The sequence below is a fragment of the Nilaparvata lugens genome, chromosome 8 (genome assembly GCF_014356525.2).
Source record: "Nilaparvata lugens isolate BPH chromosome 8, ASM1435652v1, whole genome shotgun sequence".
Lineage (NCBI taxonomy): Eukaryota > Metazoa > Arthropoda > Insecta > Hemiptera > Delphacidae > Nilaparvata > Nilaparvata lugens.
This window is the reverse complement of record NC_052511.1, coordinates 40,568,850-40,594,322: the sequence shown is the minus strand read 5'-3', so window position 1 is coordinate 40,594,322 and position 25,473 is coordinate 40,568,850. Positions and strand designations below refer to the sequence as shown.

The following is a 25,473-nucleotide window of genomic DNA, read 5'->3' as shown; positions in this document are numbered from 1 at the left end:
CATATCAAATTTATAAAGCTTCATTTTTGTATAGTTAGTTATGTCGGTTGAACGTATTGTTCTCAAGATATGAGCGTGGAAGCAAAATGCTGAAAAAACAACATTTAAACCACCCTCATCCCCTAGCACATGAGTTAGGAATGGGGACTTTTAATATGTTCTCCTCCCCCAACAAAGCTGCTAAGTCAAAAATTGTGTTCAAAACATTCCCTCCAAATTCCTTTGTCAATTATTGGTCTATTGTTGGAAAACTGGAGATATCAAACTCAACAATAAAGCTGCTGCAGCAGTTGTAGGAAAATGCGTAAAAGTGTGAAATTTTACATCAAATTGAAGAGAAATTAATGCTCTATAAGCTCATAATCAGCATAGATTTTTCCCATCGTTTTTTAAAAAGTTATATAAAGAGCAAAAATAGAAAAAAATGGAGGAAAACGCGTTTATCAAAAATGTCACACCTTCAAGAGCGGATACCTTGAAAACTAGAAAAGATATGGAAAAAGTTGTGAGATGTATATTGTAGGAAATTATGTAAGCTTTTATTTTGTATGTAACAGGTATGTCCATAAGATACATAGTTTTCGAGTTATAAGCGAGAAGCCAAAAAATGGTACCTTTGAACCACCCCCACCCCCTTAGCACATGGGGTTGGGGTGAGGACTTTTGATATGTTCACCTCCATACTACCCTAAACAGAACTTCGGGGTTAAAAATTGTCTTCCAAACTTTTCCCTCTATAACCTTTCCTTGACTGGACTAATAATAATAATAATAATAATAATAATAATAATAATAATAATAATAATAATAATAATAATAATAATAATAAATACTTACCGACCACAAATGTAACTCTTTCAATTTTTTAATGACACTAACACGCGACCGTTCGCGATTTATCAAGTTCTCCATTATCCAATCGACAGGATCTGAAGCAAAAGTTAAAAAGTCAATTGTTAAAGGAAGTGTTGGAATTACTAAATATACGTAGCATCTATTGAGCATTAAATTACAAACTATGTGAGCTTTTTTAATACAAATAATGAGTAAGGTAGATTAATGTATTAATGAGTAATGAAGAAATTCATAAAACGAACTACTTTTCTAGGTAATACAATGCAAACCAATTGGCTCTTTTCCTTTTAGAATCACATATAGGACTAAATAAGTTAATTTAAAATAATAATCATCTCCATATCTTGTGTTGATATCCTTTTCATCATAATATAACTATCATAATTTCATCATAATTTCAACTATTATAATCATAGGAGGTATTAAGATGCACAGCATTTTTTCAAAAATGATGAATATGATTTAATGCGGACTCCTTATACTAAACTATTATTTAATGCTTCACTTTTATTAATGTATTTATAGTGAGATTCACTCCAAACTGTCAGCATTGATTGAATGGGAAGCGTTGATGTAATTAATGAGGAATACTGACTGCTTAAAAGGAACCAGAGTGTAGGTTTTTTAAAAGTTTCTAGATCATGAAACTTTACAATATCAGCAAATCTGAAATAAGTTTTCATGAGGGCAGAAAAATTCTATACCTGGAAAACTTTCGGATGAGGATTTGTGTTACACAACGTTATTACATTAAATATATTTTTACACATCGTATAATGAGAATTTTTTTTCAAAATAGCTAATAAATGAACAATGAATTCACCGAATTATAAAATTGATTGAGTGATAAATCAACTAAAAAACATAATGAATGAACAATGGCATTGAGCAAATTATGATTAAAATTGACAAGATTGAGAAAAAATAACTGATAGAAAACTGGATGGGAACTGAATTACTTGATTACTAAATAACTAAAAGACTGAATACATGCTAAGAAACATAATGAATAAACAATGGCATTTAGCAAATTATAATTAAAATTGACAAGATTGAGAAAAAAATAACTGATAGAAAACTGGATTGGAACTGAATTACTTGATTACTAAATAACTAAAAGACTGAATACATGCTAAGAAACATAATGAATAAACAATGGAATTTAGCAAATTATAATTAAAATTGACAAGATTGAGAAAAAATAACTGATAGAAAACTGGATGGGAACTGAATTACTTGATCACTAAATAACTAAAAGACTGAATACCAAAAATGCCAAATACTGAATAATGAATAACTGAAAAAAGAATAAATAACTCACTGCTTTCTGGTGGATTAGTCGACATAAACTCCTGATAGAGTCGAGTCAGTTCGTCTTCTTGCTCTTCACTCCACAAGTTTTTAACTGAATGGCTCCTGAAATAGAAAATAAAACTCATAATTTTTTGAGAAAAATATCAATATATCAACAGTTTAGAACATACAACATCGAACGTGATAATAAACTCAATTTCAAATACAGTGGTTTTTACTCCTAATTTTTTTTTCTTTCTCTATCCGGCGCTACAGCCCTAGGTGAGCTCTGGCCTCCATCACAACACGCCTCCATTCTTCTCTGTTCATGGCACTTTCATCCTCTCACCCCCATCCTTCTCAGGTCATCCATCACTTGGTCCACCCACCTGTTCCTTGGCCTACATTTTTTCATCTGCTGTGCAACTTGCTATTGAATTGACTCCTAAATAATACAATGGTAAATGCAGAAAAGTGTTATTTTAGATAAAATAAGTTATATCAATTGCTATTTAATTAATCTATACTCATTAATAATTCTAAAATACAATATATTCATACACGAATGAACACTATACGATGAAAAATTATAGTAGAGAAATAAATTCCATGAAAATTTCAACTAAAATTGTCTACATTATAACCTTTGATGAGATCCTCTTGATTGCTCTTAGAAGATACTTTCCAATTATTGTAACTTCAATGAAAAAAAAGTTCAATGGGAGTCTCAAATGTGGACAATCTATATACTCACGAGTGATATACCTGGCCTCTTCGGTCTAGTGTCAATAAATATTATTGGATATTCATTATATTATTATTCATTATTCATTATATTCATTATTCATTATTATTTAATTGACATTAATAAGTTCAAACTCACCGTTTTATATTCTACAACTTTATATGAATGAATGAATGAAGTTTTATTCTCAATAAGCTCAATAAAAGAAAATTTAAATAACATGCAAATCAAAAACAAATAAACAAGTTTATAATATACAGAACTGCATAGTATACGTACTACGCATACCGCAGTATACGCATAGTATACGTATACCGCATATGGATACGTATTGATAAATCAATGTTGATGTGTAGGAATGTTACAGAACTCATTCAATGTCAACCATTCTGTTGATACTATACATTCTTAAAAACTTTTCAAAAATGTTTTGTTTTTCACATAAAATATTATGAAAAGAAACTCACTTGGTAGATGTACTTCCGTAGCCTTCAGTTATTTCTACAGCATCCTTCACCTTCTTCCAGAACAGCAATTCGATGAAGACTTTCGGATTTTTTTCTGCAGTTTCTAGGAGTTTTTGAACAATGAATCTGGCGAATCGTCTGAACTCCTACAACATTATATTGAGAAATTGTGAAATTAGTTTCTAACATGAATATAGAAAGTGACTAAAGCTCAAACTCTGTTGAATAATGAATAGCCTTAGTTGCACACAAAACACATGAAACTTAGCCTCCAGGACATAGAGGCTATAATGAATGATAAGTGAATAATTTATAGATTATTTAGTACATTGAAGATACTTTGTTTATAGTTTTTAAAATAGTATGAATAATTTTATAGATTATTTAGTAAATTGAAGATATTTTGTTTATAGTTTTTTAAAATAGTATGAATAAATTAGTTTAAATATTTTGTATCTAGTTTTTAAATATTTTTCAATTTATTAATGCATTTAAGTGTAATAATAATTTGTTCATCTTTCTGATCAACCGGGATACAAAATTTTTAGTATAATGTTTATTTGGACTTTAAATTTTTGTGATCTTTATAAAAGTGTTTTCATAACCTCATTTGGACTATTTTTATCAAAATTAGGGAGACGAACAGTTTTGGGTTTATCCTGTTGATTCTCTCCCAATCATTAATTTGATGTTGTGATTAAGGAATGTAATAAATGTAAATGTAAATTGATTATTTTCTTACAAATTGCATCTAATACAAAACAATGTACCGTACGGTAATATTGAGAAAGGTTTGGTACTAACAAGGATATGCTATTGATATGTCTTCTTTCTTTAGAGCTACTTTTGAATATAAATAAACATAGAAATCTAAGTAACCTTTTAAAATTATTTAGTCACGACATGTTTCAGTTGAATAATGCCATTATCAATGCTATTGATATGATATGAGAATTACTTTCGTTCAATTGCTAAAGTAAAATTATACATTGTAAAGCACTGTTTTTCAGGATGGAAATAAAAATAGTTTAAAAAATAAAATTTATAAAAAAATAAATTAATTCATTTATACAATAAAGTATTTTAATACTTGATTTGTTTAATCATTATAGAAATTACTATAGTACCCTCTTTATACTTCTTCTTATAGAAACACAACTAGTTTCAAGCACTCATGCCATTTTCAAGAGTAAAAAAAAAATGCATTTAAATTGCACTAGTAATTTCTTTAATAATATTATTTATGCAAATTCACAACAAATAGAGGCTTACAGTTTGATACAGTATATTGGGTTCGAAATAAAAATGAATTTTGTCACCTTATGTTCAGGGTTTGGCGAGGCCATAGCACGCTGGAAGATGCGGAACAGAGAGGCCTGGAAAAGCATGGCAGGCATACGGCAGTCGACGGCAATGCGATGCAGCAGTTTCACGATGCAATGGTTCGTGTGCGCCGAGTTGCTCTCAAATTTTTCCAGCAAGATACCGCAGATTTGAAGAGTTTTCTCTGAAATGAACCTAGAAAATAATAGTAAAAAATGTTAGCAAGATACCAAATGTTAGCAAGGTATCTGCGGTAGCAATATACCACAGATTTGAAGTTTTCTCTGAATTGAACCTAGAAAATTATAGTAAAACATGTTATCATGATCGTCTCATGTACCTCACAAAGTAGACTGATTTTTGTGTTCTGCTCAAATCGAAATTCAAATTTATGTACTGCGTCATAAAATAATACAAAAACAAAACATAAGTTAATATATAAATTAATTCACATAGAAATAATAAAGCTTATGAATCTTAATTTACAATTTTTCATATAAGTTTCATTTTTTGTGGCTTCTGTTGTTAAATTTCAATACTTATGTACTGACTATTGTACTGTTGGATCTAACTAACATTTAATGTTTGTATGTAATTATTGTGTATTCTGTATATTGTATTTTTTATATTATGTGATTGATTATTCTAGTTTATTTTTCCCTTTTTATTAGCAATAGTTATTTTAATTAGTTTCACAAGTCCACATTGGATTAGTGATCATTTATTGGGATTGTTTCACAGAGAGAAGTTTCAGATTTGTGTCCCTTTCGACTTATATGTATTGTTTTGAATTTTTTCTGAAATTCGTATAAATGCTTATTATATTAAAATACTTCAGCAAAACTTATGGCAGTCACTGTAAACTGTTTCTACCACAACAAAATCACGCGACCCTATAACATACAAGTTTTCATGTATTTTGAAAAGGTTGATTGGGGCAAACATTCAAAATAGTTGGAAATGACAAGTAATGACATAATTATTTTTATTGTTTCATAATACAAAATGATATTATTTTCAGAACGATGATCAACATTTAAGCACTACGGTCTTATCAGGCGTTGAAACTATAACACAGATGGAGCATTGGAAAAAATTAAACAATTTATGAAAAACTGAACATCTAAAAAGTCAAAGCCAACTATTGAGCAAAATATCTGATGTTGAATTGTTGGCCATTTATTCCCTCTAAAGAATTGACGTATTTTGATAACGGTAAGTCTGGACGTGTTTCAAGAAACTCAGCAAAATCTCAATTGTTAAATAGTGTACATCTAACATTCACTCTTACAACAGTAGCTTACTGAAATTATACCAGATTGTCTTCACATATTTCAGGGTGAGTGGAAAAGCCAATAAACAATGACTAATGATTCTTCATTAATTACAACAAAGTACAAAACAACAATAATTGAGCACTTAAAAGTTCAGTTAGAATTTCTAGTAGCTGATACTATCATAATCAAATAAATAATGAACAAAATTGACCTACCGTAATGTAGTAGACTGTAGTACTGTCTACTCAAGTACAGTATAATATCAGTACAGTGGAATATCAATATTACATTGGCCAGCATAAATTATTATAAAAATTGAATAACAAAAAATATGCAAACCTTCTGACGAAATCTTCAAAGTTGAGCTCAGATTCTTGATATCCTACTGTCGGTGCATCGCCGTATTCTTCTTCATCCTCTTCATCTAAAAACGTTTCACAATAGCGTTGATTAAATAAATGCAGAATTGTGAAGATTTTACAAAAATTCCACACATGATTGATAATAATCAGAATGAACAATGACTATACAATGATTGAAAAAGTTATCAATGAAATTTTCAAGATTTTGGTAATGGTAAGTGTAGATGATAAAATGCACATGCTCAAACTTGGATAATCTATCAATGAAGACAATACAAAACAAATGAATACATCCATAGAGCATTCGAAACGATGAACGAGTTCAGATGATTGATTATAAAATTGATTTTGAAAGAAACTCCTATTTTCTAGTCTAGATGAAGACTAGAGAAGCACTAAAGCTGAATAACCTACATTACCAAATCAACAACATAAAATTTACAAGTATGAATCTACAAGTATAAATCATACAATCATATATAGCAACATAGATTCTCTTCTCTTGAAAAATGCACTAAGTTATTGCTTCAAAAACATCCTATGAGAAGCATGATGCTATAATTTTTCAAGTAGGTGCACACTATCAATCGAACCTATAAATCTATAGATCAATAAAACACATTCTCAAATCCCACTGGAGCTCAACTATCAACCATTAATAATAAGCCATAAATCGATGAGAAATCTACGAAACACCATCATAAATTCCATAAAAGATCTACGAAAGACCGTCATAAATTTCCACCTACAAGAGACTGCACCGTGAAAATCAATAACGCTATTTATACGGAGATACAGTACCTGCGATCTATTCTTGAAATGTCAGTGAACGAGTTTTTCTCATAAATTTTATCGCTTTTTCTCGTGCGAGCAGCGATGGGTATTTCCAGAGCTCACATCAAAGACAAACGATGGTGAATCGTTCTTTGCTTGTCAGGAGGGTAGAAAAAAGTAAATGTCACCGAAACGCTTACTCAGAAGAAGCATGTGTGTTTTTACGTCATATACTTCTTATTTACAGCAATATGAATAAGTATATTACTAAAGCTTTCATCTTGAAAAACATGATCAGTATATAGTATTGAATGGCTGATAGTATTCAAATTTCGTGAACACTTCCGTAAACAATTCCTGCTGATGCAAAAATGAAATAAAATTTTCAACCCTCAATTCACATCCGTTCAGGTTTTACAATATTTTTAATCTGATCTTTGATTAAAGACGATTATAGTGTATCAAACTCTATTATTTCTGTGAGTTGACATCTTCCTGGAACACGGATTTTATAGTCATCTTGTCAAGATTTTATTTCTGTGAGTTAACTGCTTCATAGAACATGGATTTTGAATACTTTTTGACAAGATTTTATCTTCAGAATTCATATAAGTATTATCAACAAAAACCACCTCAACACCTCTCCAATTACTGTAATTTCAAATTTTATCTCATTAAATCTTATGAATTGAAAATCACGGTTTTTTGCATATCATGTGAAAATAGGCTATCTTATTAACAACGTCAGCGTACTTTCAACTGAAACTGTTCACTAAGTTCATGGCACTATCAGGATGTTTTTAACTATTTTTTATACAGTATATTGAATAGCGTTATCCTACAAAAATTACAGGTTCAATGTTAAATAGACGGAATTCAAGTTTTGGTTACGATCATTTGGATTGGAATAATTTCTGACCCATTTATGAGGTACGATGACTTCTTATGAGAGGCTAGAAATTATGTTTTGAATTATGATTGACTGTGAAAATTCAATTGGGGATTACAGTGACTATGAATGATTCTATTGTCACTGTATCAGGGATCAATCTTTAGCACTCCAGTGTCCGTTTTGTCAACTACAATGACAAAATTATGAATTCGAAATTTTAAAACAATTCTGAATAATGCTAGCAAATACAAATAATTTGAAAGCAAATACTTGACGCCTGACATTCCCCGAACCTAACCTCAACCTTTAACTAACTTCTCCCAACCCTAACAATAACCACAACCTCATGGAATATGACGTTCCTCATTTGGATTTTTAGCCGTTGTCTTTCAACAAAGCAAGGACGAATTGAAGGAGAACTAAGGGGAATCACAAAAAGAGAATATATTTCGAATGTACTGCCGAAGAAAGTACTAAAATAAGAATAATAATATATATGACAAACATGGAGGGTTGTAAAATCAATTAATTTATGCTTGCTGTGTACGTATCCTAGATCATGTCATAATATATGCATAATGTCATTGTGTTTACTTAGATGATAATAAAAATTCTTCATCAATAATTTATTTCCAGAGGACAATAAATTATTGTTTGTTTCTATTTGAATTACACTATGTTGGAGCTAGCACTACTAAGTGACAACCTGCATAAAAAATTAGTTCTAATCGTGATTTACGTCCAAGAAGATTCTAGATTTTCATTGCTATAGGCTACTCCACAAACAAGGCACTTTACGTACCTACATAGTATAGATATAAAAGACCACCATTTATATCCAAATAACCGTAGATATATATGATACTTGTGGAACAATGCCCTTTACGTACATAGTATACATTATACACAACGCCACCATTTATCATTTACATTACTTGGATGATAATAAAAATTCATTATCATTAATTTATTTCCAGAGGAAAAAAAATATTGTTTGCTTCTGTTGAACTAGGACTACTACTGAGGGACAACCTGCATAAAAATGTAGTTCTAAGCGTGATTTACGTCCAAGAAAATTCTAGATTTTAATTGCTATAGGCTACTTTACGAACAAGGTACTTTATGTACAATAGTATAGATATAAAAGACCACCATTTATCTCCAAATAGCCATAGAAATATGATAGTTTTGGAATAAAGCCCTTTAAGTACATAATATAGATATACACGACGTCACCATTTATATCCAAATAACTATAGATATATGATAGATTTGGATCAAGCCACTTTATGTACATAGTATAGATATACACAACGCCACCATTCATCTCCAAATAACCATAGATATAAGATAGTTGTGTAATGGAAGAGAGGAAGCCATGTAGCAGCATGTATTGGCATGTAGAAGAAGCAGAGCAGTAAATCATCTTTGGAATGAAAACGCTTGCATGTACGACACGGGCAGTAAATCTTACTGCTAAGATATTTCGCAGTTTGGCGCTCGCTAAAGCAGGGGGATGAATTGATTGATGTGGTAAAATGGGTGGTGACGGAGAAGGATAAAAAGAGAGGAGGAAGTGAAAAAAGAAAAATGAATAAGTAAAGTGAAGAATAAAGGATTGAGTGGAAATAGTGGAGTGGAGTGGAAGGGAATGGATAACTGAAGAAGATGAGAAGGAATCAGAGAAGTGGAAGTAAGAGAAAGCAGAAGAAGCAAGAAGAGTGAAGCATTAATGCTGTGCAAAGGCTAAAAATAAACTTTCTACTGGTCATATGTTTCAACTAAATAACTTTTAGTTGAGTTATTTTTGGTAATTTGAATAACTTTCTCAAAAATCTGGTGTGGCGCACTCACACAACTTTCCTTGCCGTTATGAAAATTGATCACCTGACGCTAGTGTTCCCGCGCATCTCAAGTCTACTATTCAAAGATTTGAGCCAGCTGGTGACAGGGCAATAACGCTGGAGACACACATGAGGTCTGCTATCTCTTCATAGTGAATGATTTGATAGAATCAACAATAATTTGCAATTGAATAATCACATTTTCTCGAATTTAAAGCTCATTTTCAATTTTAGGTGAAAATGTTACTGAACATTAATTGTAGAGATTTTCATGCTCAATCTACTCCACTTGATTATTTTTTGTTTCAATTGTATCTGAAGCCTGATAATTGGGAATCTATCTGCATTGATGGGGCGGAGCTCCTGAAATTTTTACAGATATGGGACTTGTGGCAGTTGATAGAGCTTATCGATGACTATTTTAGGTATGAATTTGATCAAAATCGTTGGAGCCGTTTCCGAGAAAATCACGAAAAACCCTGTTTTTGACAACATTTTCGCCATTTTAGCCGCCATCTTGAATTACATTTGATCGAAATTGTTCGTGTCGGATCCTTATAGTGAAAGGACCTTAAGTTCCAAATTTCAAGTCATTCCGTTAATTGGGAGATGAAATATCGTGTACACAGACGCACATACACTCATACACACACTCACACTCACACACACACACACACACACACACACACACACACACACTCACACACACACACACAGACCAATACTCAGAAACCAGTTTTTTTGGACTCAGGGGACCTTGAAACGTATAGAAATTTAGATATTGGGGTACCTTAATTTTTTTTCGGAAAGCAATACTTTCCTTTCCTATGGTAATAGGGCAAGGAAAGTAAAAATTGATATTTTCAGAAAATTTTTGTTTCACTAGATCAACAATACCATGAAGAATTCATCCTTCAAATCTCATGGATTTACCTTATCTTTTACCGAAAATGTAAATTAAAATAAATGTGAATGTAAATATAAATGTTCTGTCCGGAAAATTTGAACTTTAGCCGCTCATATCTCAAAACGCAATGATCGGAAAAAATGTTTTCCTCAGAAAACTTTTTCATTTTGATAGCTTGATGATATACAAATAGAAAAACTTTGAATAATATCACCAAAAGGAAGTTAATTTTTAGCCTTTGCACAGCCTTAAGAGAATTGGGAGTAGTGGAATAATAAGATATGGAAAGAAGTAGGTGACGAAAAAAGATGAGAAGGATTAAAATGAGTGGAAGCAAGAAAAAGCAAAATAGAAAAGTGGGATAAGGAGTGATGAGGCAAGGGGGGAGGAAACGGAAGATGATTAGATCGGGAAAGAGAAGAGGAAGCAAGACAAAGAAGAAATATAAGGAAAGAACTGGAAGAAGTACAATAAGATTAATGGTAAGGGAGGGGTTCAGACAAACAAAAGAGAGAAGTAGGTTGAAGAGAAGAGTGAGAAGAGGGGAAGTCAGTCAAAAAAATATAGAAAGGAAGGGGAAAAATATCAATAACGATAATAGATAGAGTGGACCAAGAAAAACAGAAAGAAGGAAAAGATGCATTTAAAGGGATATCAATAATATAGGTCTGAAGAGAGGCGAGAGGGGAGCAGACAGATGATCGAAAAGGATAGGAGAAGTGAAAAAAGAATAAGTTTGAAAAACCAGAAGTGGAGAAGGAAAGAAGCAAAAAGATGGAGAAGAGGAGAGGGATACATAGCCTAATATAGATTGGATAGATAGATAGATAGATAGATAGATAGATAGCCTGATAGATAAATGTCTTTTATTTTCACTTTACAACATTACAAAAGGAATGTGAGCGAAGTTGAGGCAATAAGAGCCCCCTCTTCCACTTAATTATTGGAGAGAGGCAAAAGAGGAATAAAAATAATGCGATGGGTATAGAATAATTTAATATAGCAGAAACAAATGGAACGTGGAGGAGAAGGAAGGAAAATGGAGAAGAGGAACAGGAAAGAGAAGAGAATAATGAATAAAATAAGGCTGAAGAATTTCTATGACGATATTCAACTGTTTATTGTATTACATTTTGTATGATATACTGTGTTGAATAAATTGATATCTTATCTTAAATAATTGGAGGACGAGAACAAGGTTCAAGAATAAAAACTGAGGAAACAAATGAAAAGATAGAGAGAAAGGGTGAGAAGAAAACAGAAGTAGAGTTAGTTGCAAGAAAATGTATTGGAGGATAGAGAAAAAACTATTGGAGAGATAGCGAAGATACACAGGAGAAAGGAAAGAGGTGAACACGAATATCAGAGAAGTGAAAACTGAAAAGAGTATAAAAAGAGAATGAGAGAAGAAGGGTAAAAACAGATATGGAAGAAGTTAAAGACAAAGAGGAGTATAACAAGACAATGAGAAAAACTATGTTGAACAGGAGAACACGAAGAGAAGAACTTAGGAGATGTGAATATTGAAGTAGTAGGAGACAATACATAGACAAGTGATGAATGTAGAAGAAGATGTTGAACAAGACTAGTAAGCTAGAGTGAAAGAAGTAAAGCCAGAGAAGGAAATATTGTAAATAGGAGAAGATAAGGGGGAAGAAGAAAAAGAAAGAGAACAAGAACGTTGAGAAGCAATCGTGCCTTATTTGCTGGCTGATTTGACGGGCCCAATAAATTCGTTTCAGTTTCTGTATCGGCGATTTGCAGTTCGCCACAAAAACACGAATATCGAAATATGCTGGCAATATTTCAAATCCTAGTTTTCGATTACAGAAGCCAATGGGATACTAGCTTGACAAATTGCCTAATTTGCAATGAAAAATGGCCGGCTTTACAGCCGTGAATAATGAAAATGAGTGTGGCAAAGAGATGTGGAGACTTATGGGAATTATTGAGCAATAAAATTGCAATTTTAATGGGATTTTTCTTTTCTGCAGCGTTCTCGGCTAACATAACACTGAACACAAGCCAACATCTTGTCGTATCTGTGATTATACCCATATTAAATTTTCAACAACCAAATCCCGTTATTATCTATGATAAAAACTACAGTAAGGTGAATATTTCCAATCCTTCTCTTATCTAAGTTGAGATATACTTGTATGATAAGGTAAGAAGATAATGTATGATAATATCCAACCACAGCAAACCATGATAAAAACTACAGTAAGGTAAATATTTCCAATCACTCAATCCTTCTCTTATCTAAGTTGAGATATACTTGTATGATAAGGTAAGAAGATAATGTATGATAATGTCCAACCACTCATTACAATCCAATTTCATGAGAATAACAATTAAATTATTTGAACTTACCCTCGTCATTTGCAGCATTTTCTCCCGGAAGTGTGACACCTGTAAAAGAAAGAAACTTGAAAATTAAAAACATTACGAATTATGTATGATTAAATACTAAAAAAATCTGGTGTGGTACACTCACAAAACTTTCCTTGCTCATTGATCTATAAGCCTCATTCTTAAACGAGGATAATCTAGGGGAATAGCATTATGCCGATTGGCGGCTTAATAATTTTATTGAAACTACGATTATACTATTGTTATTGTTTTCAGAGTACATTTTCCTTCGTTTGAATTATGAAATTGAGGATTTTTTAAAAGTTGTCAAAACAGCTGTTCTACAAATAAAATATCGACGTGAGTTCTTTTGAATAAACTGCTCTACCCACCTACCTCAAGCACAAGAAGGAGGTTACAAAGTAAATTTCTCAAGAATGGGGTGGACCCCCTGTTAGTTTCTCAGGGAGGAAACTCATGCTAGTTTTAGAGCTGATATAACTATTCAGGGTATGATTTGAAAAAAATCGGTCAAGTCATTTTGAGAAAATCGTGAAAAACATGTTTTTATTTTGCGATTATCCGTCATTTTTCTCTAGAATATTACGGAGCTCCTGCAATTTTCCCAGAAATGAGACTCATGTCAGTTGATAGGGATTATAAATAGCTATCCATTGTAAAAAATTTTAAGAAAATCGTTAGAGCCGTTTTCGAGAAAAACCGTGAAAAACATGGTTTTTTTAGTAATTATCCGCCATTTTTTCCGCCATCTTGAATTGAATTTTATTGAATTTCTTATTGTCGGGTCCTCATGGTATAAGGATCTCAAGTTTAAAATTTCAAGTCAATCGGTTAATTAGGAATGGAGTTATCGTGTTCACAGACATACACACATACACACATACACACACACACACACACACACCACACACACACACACACACACACACACACACACACACACACACACCACACACACACACAGACCAACACCCAAAAATCATGTTTTTGGACTCAGGGGACCTTGAAACGTATAGAAAACTTGAAATTTGGGTACCTTAATTTTTTTTGGAAAGCAATACTTTCCTTACCTATGGTAGTGGGGCAAGGAAAGTAAAATACACACAAGAGGTGAATTCAAAATACTGCTGGAAATCAAATCAAATTTTATTCTTCCAATTTACAAATAATACAGTACAGTTACAGTACATTTATATATACCCTTACGTTATGAGAGACTCACATGTAGGCTTAAGCCTGTGTTTGTGAGGGCCTGGCGTAATTCGCTGAATTTGAAATCGATAAACTAAATTATGAAAATTGATATTATATTAAACTAAATTGAGAAAAATACAGATTAAAAAAATGATATGAGTAAATGTTGATATTATAGGAAGACAAATATTTTCATGGCAGGGGAAGTTGTATATTTTTGAACTCAATAGCGCTTCATCTCTAACTTCGTTTTTTATGTTCAGATTTGTTAACTTCATATTCTTCTAATAATATGGTGCAACCCATCATAAGAAAGATACACACTTTGGAACGGTTAATAAAAGATGAGGATCGAGACGGAAAATAAGGCTCTAGATTAGTAGAAAATAGGATAGAATAGAATGAGTGCATTTATTTTTGACCTAGGAGGGCGAAGTTAGGGCCCAGTCGGCCCTCTCTTACACTTAACCCTCCAATACACAGATTCAAATAGTGACACAAGAAGAATAATTAAGGCTGTAGGAGGTGAAAAGGTTATAAACTAAACAATAAGGCTCTAGGCATGATAATAGAGATGATACTGTGAAAAAATAAGACCCACCAATACTGGAAAACAAAGATCTAGGCGGAATAAAAAGGTTCTAATACTGAACAACGCCGGTATATCACAGAAAAAAATGATAAGTATTCTAGAAGTCGCCTCAAATATCGTACACTTTTTCAAGTGAAAAATAGTGTTATAAGGCGTAAAAATGAATGAAATGCTAGTTGAAATGTATAATGAAGCATTTTCAACCACTCGTTTCCAATTCAAAGTAATAAATGAGGCCAGACATGGCATTCAAATCATGCCAGCGTCTCCCCAACCCCCCTGAAACCGCATTAAAGACTGAGAATCTGCGACCAACAACTTCAAGTGGGGGACGGACTTTCAAGTTGGAAGCTGTATGCCATTACTAAGCCCCGATTAAGCATTCGCCAGACTGCAACCAATATAATCTTCTTCTCCTTCAAGTTAGGGTATAAATATTGCAAGATGCTTCACTTTCAATCCCCCTTGTTCTGTTTCTCCTCTCCTCCTTCTCTGTCTTGTAATTTCCCAGTGTCTCCATTTTCTTCTTCCAATGTCTTCTCCAATTTTTCTTAATCTCTCTTCTATCATTCCTTATCAAGCTCTTTTTCCTCCTTCTCCGTCTTGTAATTTTCCAGTGTCTCCATTTTGTTCTTCCAATGTTTTCTCCAGTTTTGCTCAATCTCATTCTATCATTCCTTATCAAGATTTAACCAGGAAAATCATAATTATCTTCGTTATTGCTCTCTATAGAATTGCTTTTTCCCTTCCCTCAGCCAACACCTACTTCATTTTGTTTCCATTTTCCAATTGTTTTGTTCCTTTTCTTTCACTTTTCTCAATATTTTCAATCATTTTGTTTCTCTTCTTTTTCTTTTCCCTCTATTCTCACCTTCTTGTTCGATGTTACAAATTCCTTTCAACTTCTTCTACTACAATCCCATTATTTTCATACCACTCTTCCTCATTCTCGTTCTTTCTCCCTTTTCAATTCCTCATATTAATGTCGTTTTTCTTTTCCTCTTTCCAATTTGTCCTATTCTTCTAAACTTATCCTCGTTTCCACCCGTCTTGAGAATTGATTACTTTTCCTGTCATTTTCTATCTTCTTGAATTCACTCTCATACCTTTTGTATCTACATATTAAGTTTATCTCTCTAGTTTCGTTTTTCTCTCATAAGATCTATTCATTTCCCTTACATAATATTCTTCTCTGATACCATACTAATTCGCCTGACACATTCTTTCTGATTTTTATTCCTTCTCTCCAATTATTGTATTCTTAGTCTATATCCTTCAATCCTCATAATCGTTCTCTTCAACTTGCTCTCCTTCATTACTTTCTTTCTCTCCTCCTCTTCTACATTTTCTTCTCTTTCTCTTCCTTCCTAACAGCTCCTCCTTCTTTTGATATTTCTCTCGTCTTCCATTTCCTTCTTTTTTCATCTTTCTGTCCATCATCTACCTCTTTCGACATTCTTCTCATCTTTCACTTCCTTTTTTTACCTTCTCCTACTTCTCATTCCTCCTTCTTCACCTTCTTCTTCTACCTCTCATACTTCCCAAACATCATCATCATTCAATCTCCCCCTGTTTTTTTTTCTTCAATTTTGTCGTTCATTCCCCATTTCTATTCATACTTTCATAAAATGGTCGTTCTAATTTCATACTCGGAATACTTTGATAATGTCCCTCTAATTTCGTACTTGAAATCCATACACCTAAATCACAGTACAAGTCAATAAAATATTCATACAATCATTTTTTTCATCATCACAAAATACGGCTGCTCTAACTCTGTACTCGATATTCAAATTCCCCCACAAAAGAACATCCCCGTAAAATATGCACACCATCTTTTTTATTACAAATTACACACCGGATATTCCCCTCTAATTTGCGAGCGAAATGGTACTTGACACCAATATCCACCTAAAATATCCCCTAAATTGATGTGAACTGTATTAAAGTCTAGTTAGGGGGCGATTTTTGACAGTGAAAGTCCCGCTGAATGAAAACGCGGGGATCCAATCATTAGTGGAGTTCCGGTCTGTGGGAGAGGGAGGAAGTGAGGAAGATCTGTGTCCATTATTCGTGATGGGAGGAGGTCCCGTTTCCAAAATTGATGTATAATTAGTGAGAACGCATTGTATGTGAACAGAAGGTGAGGGAGGGTAGGATGAATATTCGATTTAATTCCCTCCTCCCTCCCCACACAGCAATCATCCCCATCCTGCTCAGTTGGACGTCACTTATTAATGTCAAAATAGGGGTGGCTGGGTGGAGAGGGGGGAGTGAAAACTGCTACCTCAATCATGAAAGCAGAGGGGAGGGGGAAATTTAGGGGTCTGCTAATAATGAATGTGCCCCGTAAGCTCGAGCCTGCACACTGTTTAAGGCTAGTTTAACCTCATTTCAGGGGGTGAATTCAGGGGTATTATGGAGCGGAGGGGTAATCTTGAAGGTATTTCAGGAGTGGGGGGCTAATTTTAGATGAAGGAGGTAAGAGACTCTTGGGATATAACTGAGTAGGCTTTTGCTACGTCTTGAGAAGTGCACGTCAGCGGAATGAGAGGGAAGAGGAAGGGAAGATAGAGAAAATACGAAGACGGAGGAAGAAAATAAAGGATGAAGGATCATCGAGTGTATTATAGGGCGAGTAACTGGAAGGGAAGATAGAGAAAATACGAAGACGGAGTGAGAAAATAAAGGATGAAGGATCATCGAGTGTATTATAAGGCAAGTAACTGGATGGGAAGAGTGAACTACAAGAATAGTGAGTGGTAGCAAGTAGAAAAAAATTATATGAAGGAAGTTAAAAGCGAGGGGGATATGAATGATGTGAATAGATACTTTGTTCAATTTCCAGATGGAAATTACTGAGATATTGCAATTATTCAAATGCTAATGAATTAATTATTATCAATTAATGCGAATGCTGAATTACAGCATTTAATTTTGATTTTCGAGCCATTCGCGTCATCTAGCGGTATATATTTTATTATATTACTAATTTATTTGTAGTAGTAGAATATTGTAAAACAAAATATATTCACCAGTGACTTCATAAACAATAATTTGATAAAGTGCTTGTGCTTCATACAGTAAAGCCTGTAACAAAATGTGTAATACTAATGAAAAATGTAGAAAGCTCTTAAAAACTGGTCATTGAATAGAATTTTATGAAAAAAAAATAGCCTGATGCTGTGGAAGTTGGTAAATAGGTCCAGCGTGCAGGGATCATGTTATGAGAACGTGACTGTATGTTTTTGTTTTTATGATTGTATCTTCGGTAGAAGTTTTTGTTTGCAAACAGCTTATGTAAGTCTTCATGTATGACTATATTTATATTCACATACAGAAAACTTTTTCTTCCCCTTCTTATATTTAGTTTCCTACAACATATTATTTTCTTCTTCTTCCTCTCCTCCTCTTCACAATCCACCAACTTCTCTTCATCTCTTTAAAGACGTTTTTTTATCATCCTTTTAACTCATCCCTTTATTCTAGCATACATTTATCATGATCTTAATTCAAACTACATTATCTACAACCTCAATTTGTAAGTCATATACTCAAGTTTTTCCTAATGCAATTTCCTATTATAACCTACCCAGCTGTACAGCTCAAGCCAATATTATTATCACATTATATTTGCTACGACACAGCTACAATACAATTGCTACATGGTTATATTTTGTACAATGTTATATTTGCTACAATACAATAATTTCTTATTACAATTTGCTATTATCCAGCTGTACAACTCATGCCAATATTATCACATTATATTTGCTACGACGCAACTACAATACAATTGCTACATTGTTGAAAGTGGACTCGCTTACAATTTTTGTGCATTTTTGTACATTTTTTCTCTTTTTCCTACTTTCTTCTCCAATACTTCCCTTTTCTTCTCCTCTTCACCCTTGATTCCTTACTTTTATATCCTCTACCTGCCTATTACATGAGAAACCATAGTTGGCTAGGTATTTTTCCTCCTTTCTTTCTTTTCAGCACACCCCACCATGAAGCCTGTTTTTGTATTTCATTGGGAATTTATTTTTGATTGTGATTTTTTTTGTGTTTCGATTTCCTTTATGTATATTGTATTGTGTTGATTTGAATAAAATTGGTTGATTGATTGTTATATTTTGTACATTTTTTGTATTTGCTACATTCTTTATTCATTCATACAACAAGTACATTATCATACAATTACTTATAAGTGCAATAGTATTACTTATTACAATTTGCTATTGCACCCTATCCAGCTATACATAACTATATTATCATAATAGGAACATTATATCTGCTACGACACACCGTATAGAATTTAAAGTAGGCCTATCACTGCAACCAATGTAAGGCCAAGCACTATCGCAAATAGGAAGTAAGTGCACATCGATTACAGGCGTGAATTTGGCAATGCCTTCGACAATAGGTAGCCATAAGCCTACGGCCGTTAAGGGCTGCTACAATCAAAAGCCATGGCCGCGATTAAGGGCGCTGCTGAAAAGCTGCGGTTATAACTCAGCTGCCGAGTAAGAGAGAGTGAGTGAGAGGAAAGGTGAACTGATAAGGAGATTATCGGAAGGATGGAGCTGCCTGCTATCCTGCCTTCCACTAATTCGCTTTATGGTCCGAGAAAAATTGGCTTGCCACTGCCACAATCATCGTTTCCTAACCTCATTCTTCTTCATCATCATCATCATCATCATCATCTTTTTCATCTTCTTCTTATTCATCTTCACCATATTCTCCATTTTCTTTCTCTTCTTCTTCTTCTTCTTCATCTCCATCTTCTTCTTCTTCTTCTTCTTCTTCTTCTTCTTCATCTTCTACTTCTAATTCTCCTCATTTTTCTCCTTCCTAATCTTGGTCATCTTCTCCTCCTCCTACTTCTCTTTTTCCTTCTCATCCTTCTTCTTCATCTTCATCTTCTTCTTCTTCTTCTTCTTCTTCTTCTTCATCTTCTACTTCTAATTCTCCTCATTTTTCTCCTTCCTAATCTTGGTCATCTTCTCCTCCTCCTACTTCTCTCTTTCCTTCTCATCCTTCTTCTTCATCTTCATCTTCTTCTTCTTCTTCTTATTCTGAATCATCACTTACTCTCAGTCTCCTTCATCTGGTTTCCCACCGTTTTCCCTCTTCTTATATTTGGTTTGCATCCATCATCTTCTACTTCTACTTACTCTCCCTTTCCTCTTTTCCTCTTCTTCTTATTCTTCTTCTTCGTCTAATTCTTTTTTCTTCTTCTCCTCCACATTTTTCATCTTCTTCTCCTTCTTCTTCCTCTTCTTTTTCTTCTTCTTATTCTTCTTCTTCTTCGTCTAATTCTTATTTTCTTCTTCTCCTCCATATTTTTTATCTTCTTCTCCTTCTTCTTCTTCTTCTTCTTCTTCTCCTTCTTCTACTTCTAATTATTTTCCTTATTCTTCTCCTTCCTAATCTTGGTCATCTTCTCCTCCTCCTACTTCTCTTCCTCTTTTTCCTCCTTGTACTTGTCCTCTTCCTTCACCTCCAACTCCTCTCACTCCTCTAATTCTTCTTTCTCCTCCGCCTCATTCCCTTATTCTTTCCTGACATCTTCCTCTTCCGCTCCTTGTTGTTTCACTTGCAAACAAAACCTTCTAGTCCATCTTTCCATCAACTTCTTGTTTTTTCACTTTCGTTGCGGTTCTTCTGATTCTCCTGACTCCTGATCTTCATCTTGTTTACTGTTTACTAGATTTACTTCTAACCGTCGTATTCTTGTATTCTACTTCTTCTCCTTTGCTATTCTGTTTTTGTATCCTTCAGTTATCCTCATCTTGGATTTAAAATTTTATTTAAAATACTCTATCCTACTCTATACTCTTATTGCTTCTCTTATTTTGCAAACATCCTTCCTTCTTCATCCTACGATTCATATTCTAATACTCTCTCTTTATATGCACTAAATCTCCTCATCTTTATATGCACTAATCTCCTCATCGTGCACTTTCTTTCAAAAATTATCTTCTCTATTTTCTTTTTTTTCTGTATACTCCTTATTAGTATCGTTCCAATAAACCCCTTCTTTGTTCTCCTTTTCGTCATATTTTCCGTTCCATTGTCGTTCTCACACAAAATTTTCCTTCAATTTTTCAACTTTCTTTTCTCTTCTACCATTTTCCCTCTAGTTATATTTCGTTTGCATTCATCATCTTCTACTTCTACTTACTCTCCGTTTTCTCTTTTCTCCTCCCAACCACATCTTCTTCTTTCACCCTCATCTTCTTCTTCTTCTTCTACTTCTTCTCCTCCTTCTCCTTCCTCTCAATCTTCTTCCTCTTCATCTTCTTCTTCTTCTTCTTCTTCTTCTTCTTCTTCTTCTTCTTCTTCTTCTTCTTCTCCTTCTCCTCCTCCTCCTCCTTGATCATCACTTTCATTCCAGTCCTCTTTGTCTTGTACCTTATGTTCTTATTCACATACTACTAATGTTCTCTCTCACACACACTCCTTATCACATTCTACTCCATTTTCATCTCCTCATTACAATATTATTCCCTCCTACATTGTCAACCTCATTTTCTTCTTCGTCACCACTTCCTTTTCTTCTTGTCACCACTTTTCTTCTTCTCCTCCTACTTCCTATTTTCTCGTCCACTTCCTTTCCTCCTCGTCCTCCTCCTCCCATACTTCCTATTTCCGTCACCTTCCTTACTCTCCTCATCTTAATCTCCTTCAACGTTTCCAACCCATCTCGCCACACCGTTAGCCAATTCATTGCAGTCCGCAGTCCTCTATTATCGTTGTCATCAACGGCACCATTGTCCAGGCGATCACGCCATCCTGTGCGTGCGTGCGTGAGAGAGACAAATTCCGTCATTTCACTCCCTCAACAAAGTCCAAACTTCGCCGCTTTTGTTTACACTCCATAGAGCACACGAACTGCTGTTATGGAACTCCCGAGTTTTCAAAACTCACTTAGAAAAAGTAGAAGAGTCGTTAACGTAGTAAATATGATTTGTATAGTGGGCTTTAACTCAATGTTTACTCACATGGAATAGATGGGGTTTTTATTGTTTATATCATTTCTGTTAATGGGTTAAATTTTGGACTAATGATTGGCATGAATATTATAGAGATCGTTTGGCACAAGAAATGGAAATCTAAGAAATAATGTTTAAAATTAGCTCAATGTTTACTCACTTGGAATAGATGGACTTTTCCAATGTTTATATAATTTTTGTAAATTTGTTGAGTTTTGGACTTGGACTACTGATTGGCATGAGTATTAAAGAGATCGTTTGGAACAAGAAATGGACATCTAAGAAATAATGTGCTTAGAGAAAAAGTTGCAGTAGCAGACAATGGCCCATATGAATAAAACCAGAACAATGCTCATGAGCAAGAGCATGGAGCATAAGGTTTTGCTCATGAGCAAAAGGTAGAAGCAAAAGCATATGCTCAATTTTATATGAATAAGCTTTACCTTATACTCTTACCTTATGCTCCTGAGCTCTGGAGCAAATGTTCACTTATTTTAAAGATTTTTCATCAGCTGATTCGCTTTTGTAGTCTTACTTTGTTTTTATAGCTCACGGAAGCGCTAAATATGCAAGTAGGGGGCACCGCTTGTGTTTGCGTCTTATGCTCTGTTTTCTATTTATGAATAGAGTTTTAGGTTAGTTGAGTTTAGAATTTTCAAATAATAGCGTGAAAAAATAATATCATCTCTATAATAATCTTCAGCATATTCTTATTATATCAATAGCCTTCTTATAATCGTCTACACTCTCATCTTCTTAAATGCCTATTTCCTATTTTGTGATGGCTATCTTTATATCAGGTAGCTGCTATCTTTTGTATTTATTCTTTTGTAGGAATAATGGTGATATATATCATGGTTGAATCTAAAAAGAGTTTTATAGTTCTCAACTATTGGTTGTGATCGTATCTGGTATAATTTCCTCTTCCTCATACAAATTAGTTGAGCCATTTTACTATGAGCAAAAGGTGATAAGCTGCTCTAGACTAGACTCACCTTTTTTTAAGGATTTGCTTCAAAAGTTGAGCAAATGCTCTAGTTTATTCATACAATTTCAAGTATAAGCTTTTACTTTTGAGCAAATGCTCATCTATTTTTTTGATGAGCATGAGCAAAAGGTTTTGCTCACGTTTATTCATAGAAAATGAAGCAAATGCTCCATATTTTACAAGTATAAGCAAATGCTCAACTTTATTCATATGACCCAATATATTTGTATCCAAGAGAATGCCTCATACAGCTTGTGATTCGTAAAAAGGTGCGTACAGACTTAAGCGCCACGAACACGCACATTCCACTTCCATCACCTGAAGCTCAGCTTATAATACCTGTATTTGTGCAGAAGCAGTGATATACAGATATAATACGCATAGCATGCGCAAAAGGAAAGTGAAATGCGCGTCTTCGTGGCACATAAGTCTGTAGCCCACAGTTGAATCCGAAGGAATAATGGTTGTCATTTATGGCATCATTTGCCACACAAAATGTGAATCTCAAAAAAGTGAAATAGTTTGTTTCTATGAGATTGATATAGTTTGTTTTTAAAGGCATGTCTCATGATTCTTGGAACTTTTATATATCATAATACAGAATATTGACTTCATTTTCATGTGATACAAATGATTATTCAGTACTGAATACAAAATTAAATAATGTTTCATCACATACTCCGCTATCAGTTTGTTCCAGACTTACAATATTAAGAAACAAACTGTCACTCTACGGTTCAATTTTTAATTGATTGTCTATTTATATTAGTTTTTTGAACGATATAAACTAGCAATTCGTGATGGAAAGTGAAATATATGAGTCTATTGTCTCTTTTCTTTAGGGCTACTTTTGAATATGCATAAAAATAGAAATCGAAGTCCCTTTTTAAAAATTATTTAATCACAACATGTTTTGGCTATATGATACCATTATCAAGTGCTTGGAAAATAAAATCACTTGATAATATGGCATCATATAACCAAAACATGTTAAGACTAAACTATTTTAAAAAGGGTACTTGGATTTCTATTTTTATTTAAATGAGTCTATATTGTTATGCATAGACTGCATATTATTATATTGTTATTCATATTTAAATTGTCACAATATCGTGTCAAAAGATCTATGGTTGCAGAGTAATACTGTAGTAAATAGACAAAACATTCTAAGCAGCAGAAATGAGAAACCAAGCGGATAAAACATGAAAAATAAGTATGAAGCGAATCATGCAGCAGAAAAAATACATGGGAAAAGAGAGATTGGAGAGGACTTGGAGATAAAACAAGAAAGATGAGTGAGAAGTAAACGAAGGATTGGAAAAGAACGACTTGGAGAGAAGAGTGGTATTTCTAGTAACTGACCTGATTTATTACGTGTGCGGAAACCGATAAAAAAACTGTACTAGTCGATTTCCAGTTTGTAAAAACTCTTCTGAAAGACAGAATATCCCGCAAAGTGTGGTATGGAGCTATATTTTGAGAAAAACTGATACTAACAAGGACGTGGATACCATGAGTATTGAGAACTGAATCTAGTAAAACGACGTTAAGTACTGAATTTGTTATTAAGAGTAGCAAACTTCGAAAAAATAATATTTATTAGAAGCAAGGGATTTTATACCTGTGTTCTCACAAGAACCCTCCAATATACTATTGCAACCCAATTTTCATACAATAAAATTATTCATGAATAAAATACTCATGAATTATAATATGAGTATATACTCATGAGTATAATTTTCTATATAAAATTATTTATTCCATTGACAATCAAAAAAAATTATTAGGCTACAATATAATATGATTAGGAGAAGAGAACAGGCATAGCCCAAAACTGTCTTTCTCCCGAATTTTGATGAATGAAAGCTTCAAAAAAAAGAGGTTAAGATTTCACTTCAAAATCCTATTTTCACTTCAAAACTAATGACTAAACGAGCAACTTCTGTTTATATGTTTAGACGTTCGGATGTTTAGATGTTCAGATATTTATATGTTTGTATTTCACCGGATTTCGAAAACTGGTCCAATGATTCACACGAAATTCAGAACATAGTAGGTTTATAATATAAAGATTCGTTTGCACTAGGTCTCATCCCTGGGAAAACTCACTGGAGGACATTAACAGGATAATTATTATTCATCCTTGGAAAAACAGCTGATAATAATGAGTAATGAAATAACAGTGAGCGAGTTTATGTGTGTGGGACTGTGTCAAAATTATGACTCAGCTGTTGAACTTTTGTAATCATTCAATCAGGTACTTAGTGCCGGTTGCAAAAAAGCCTGGTTATTTTCAATCCTGATTAATTCCAGTAGATCCATCTTTTTGAAATTGTCTTCTCTAATTCGGTTCACGTGAAGTTAATCAGGATAAATATTCAACCGGCTTTTGTGCAACTTGGCCTCTGTGAGGGAAATTTTTGCATTCCTCTGGGAATTAATCTCAATTTACTGTGATTAGATAGAACATTTCTGTATGAATGTTATGAATTTTATTATAATTTCTTCTTTCGCAATAATTTTCTTTTGCTTTTGTACTCCAGAGCGAAGCTCGGTCTCCGATATTAATAATCCTAGACAGCAATTCCTTTC

The 25,473-nt window shown here is 33.4% G+C and overlaps 1 protein-coding gene across 1 annotated transcript in view; it reads right to left on the bottom strand.

Moving 5' to 3' along the window:
- Positions 1–25,473, bottom strand: part of LOC111049358 (protein timeless homolog) — a 249,705-nt gene that overhangs the window by 16,172 nt on the left and 208,060 nt on the right. Inside the window, exons 17-22 of the mRNA XM_039434760.1 lie at positions 13,113–13,151; positions 6,300–6,384; positions 4,680–4,878; positions 3,361–3,506; positions 2,177–2,271; positions 838–929 (exon numbers count right to left, since the gene is read on the bottom strand). Coding sequence (XP_039290694.1) covers positions 838–929; positions 2,177–2,271; positions 3,361–3,506; positions 4,680–4,878; positions 6,300–6,384; positions 13,113–13,151 — 656 coding nt within the window. The remainder of the gene's footprint in view (positions 1–837; positions 930–2,176; positions 2,272–3,360; positions 3,507–4,679; positions 4,879–6,299; positions 6,385–13,112; positions 13,152–25,473) is intronic.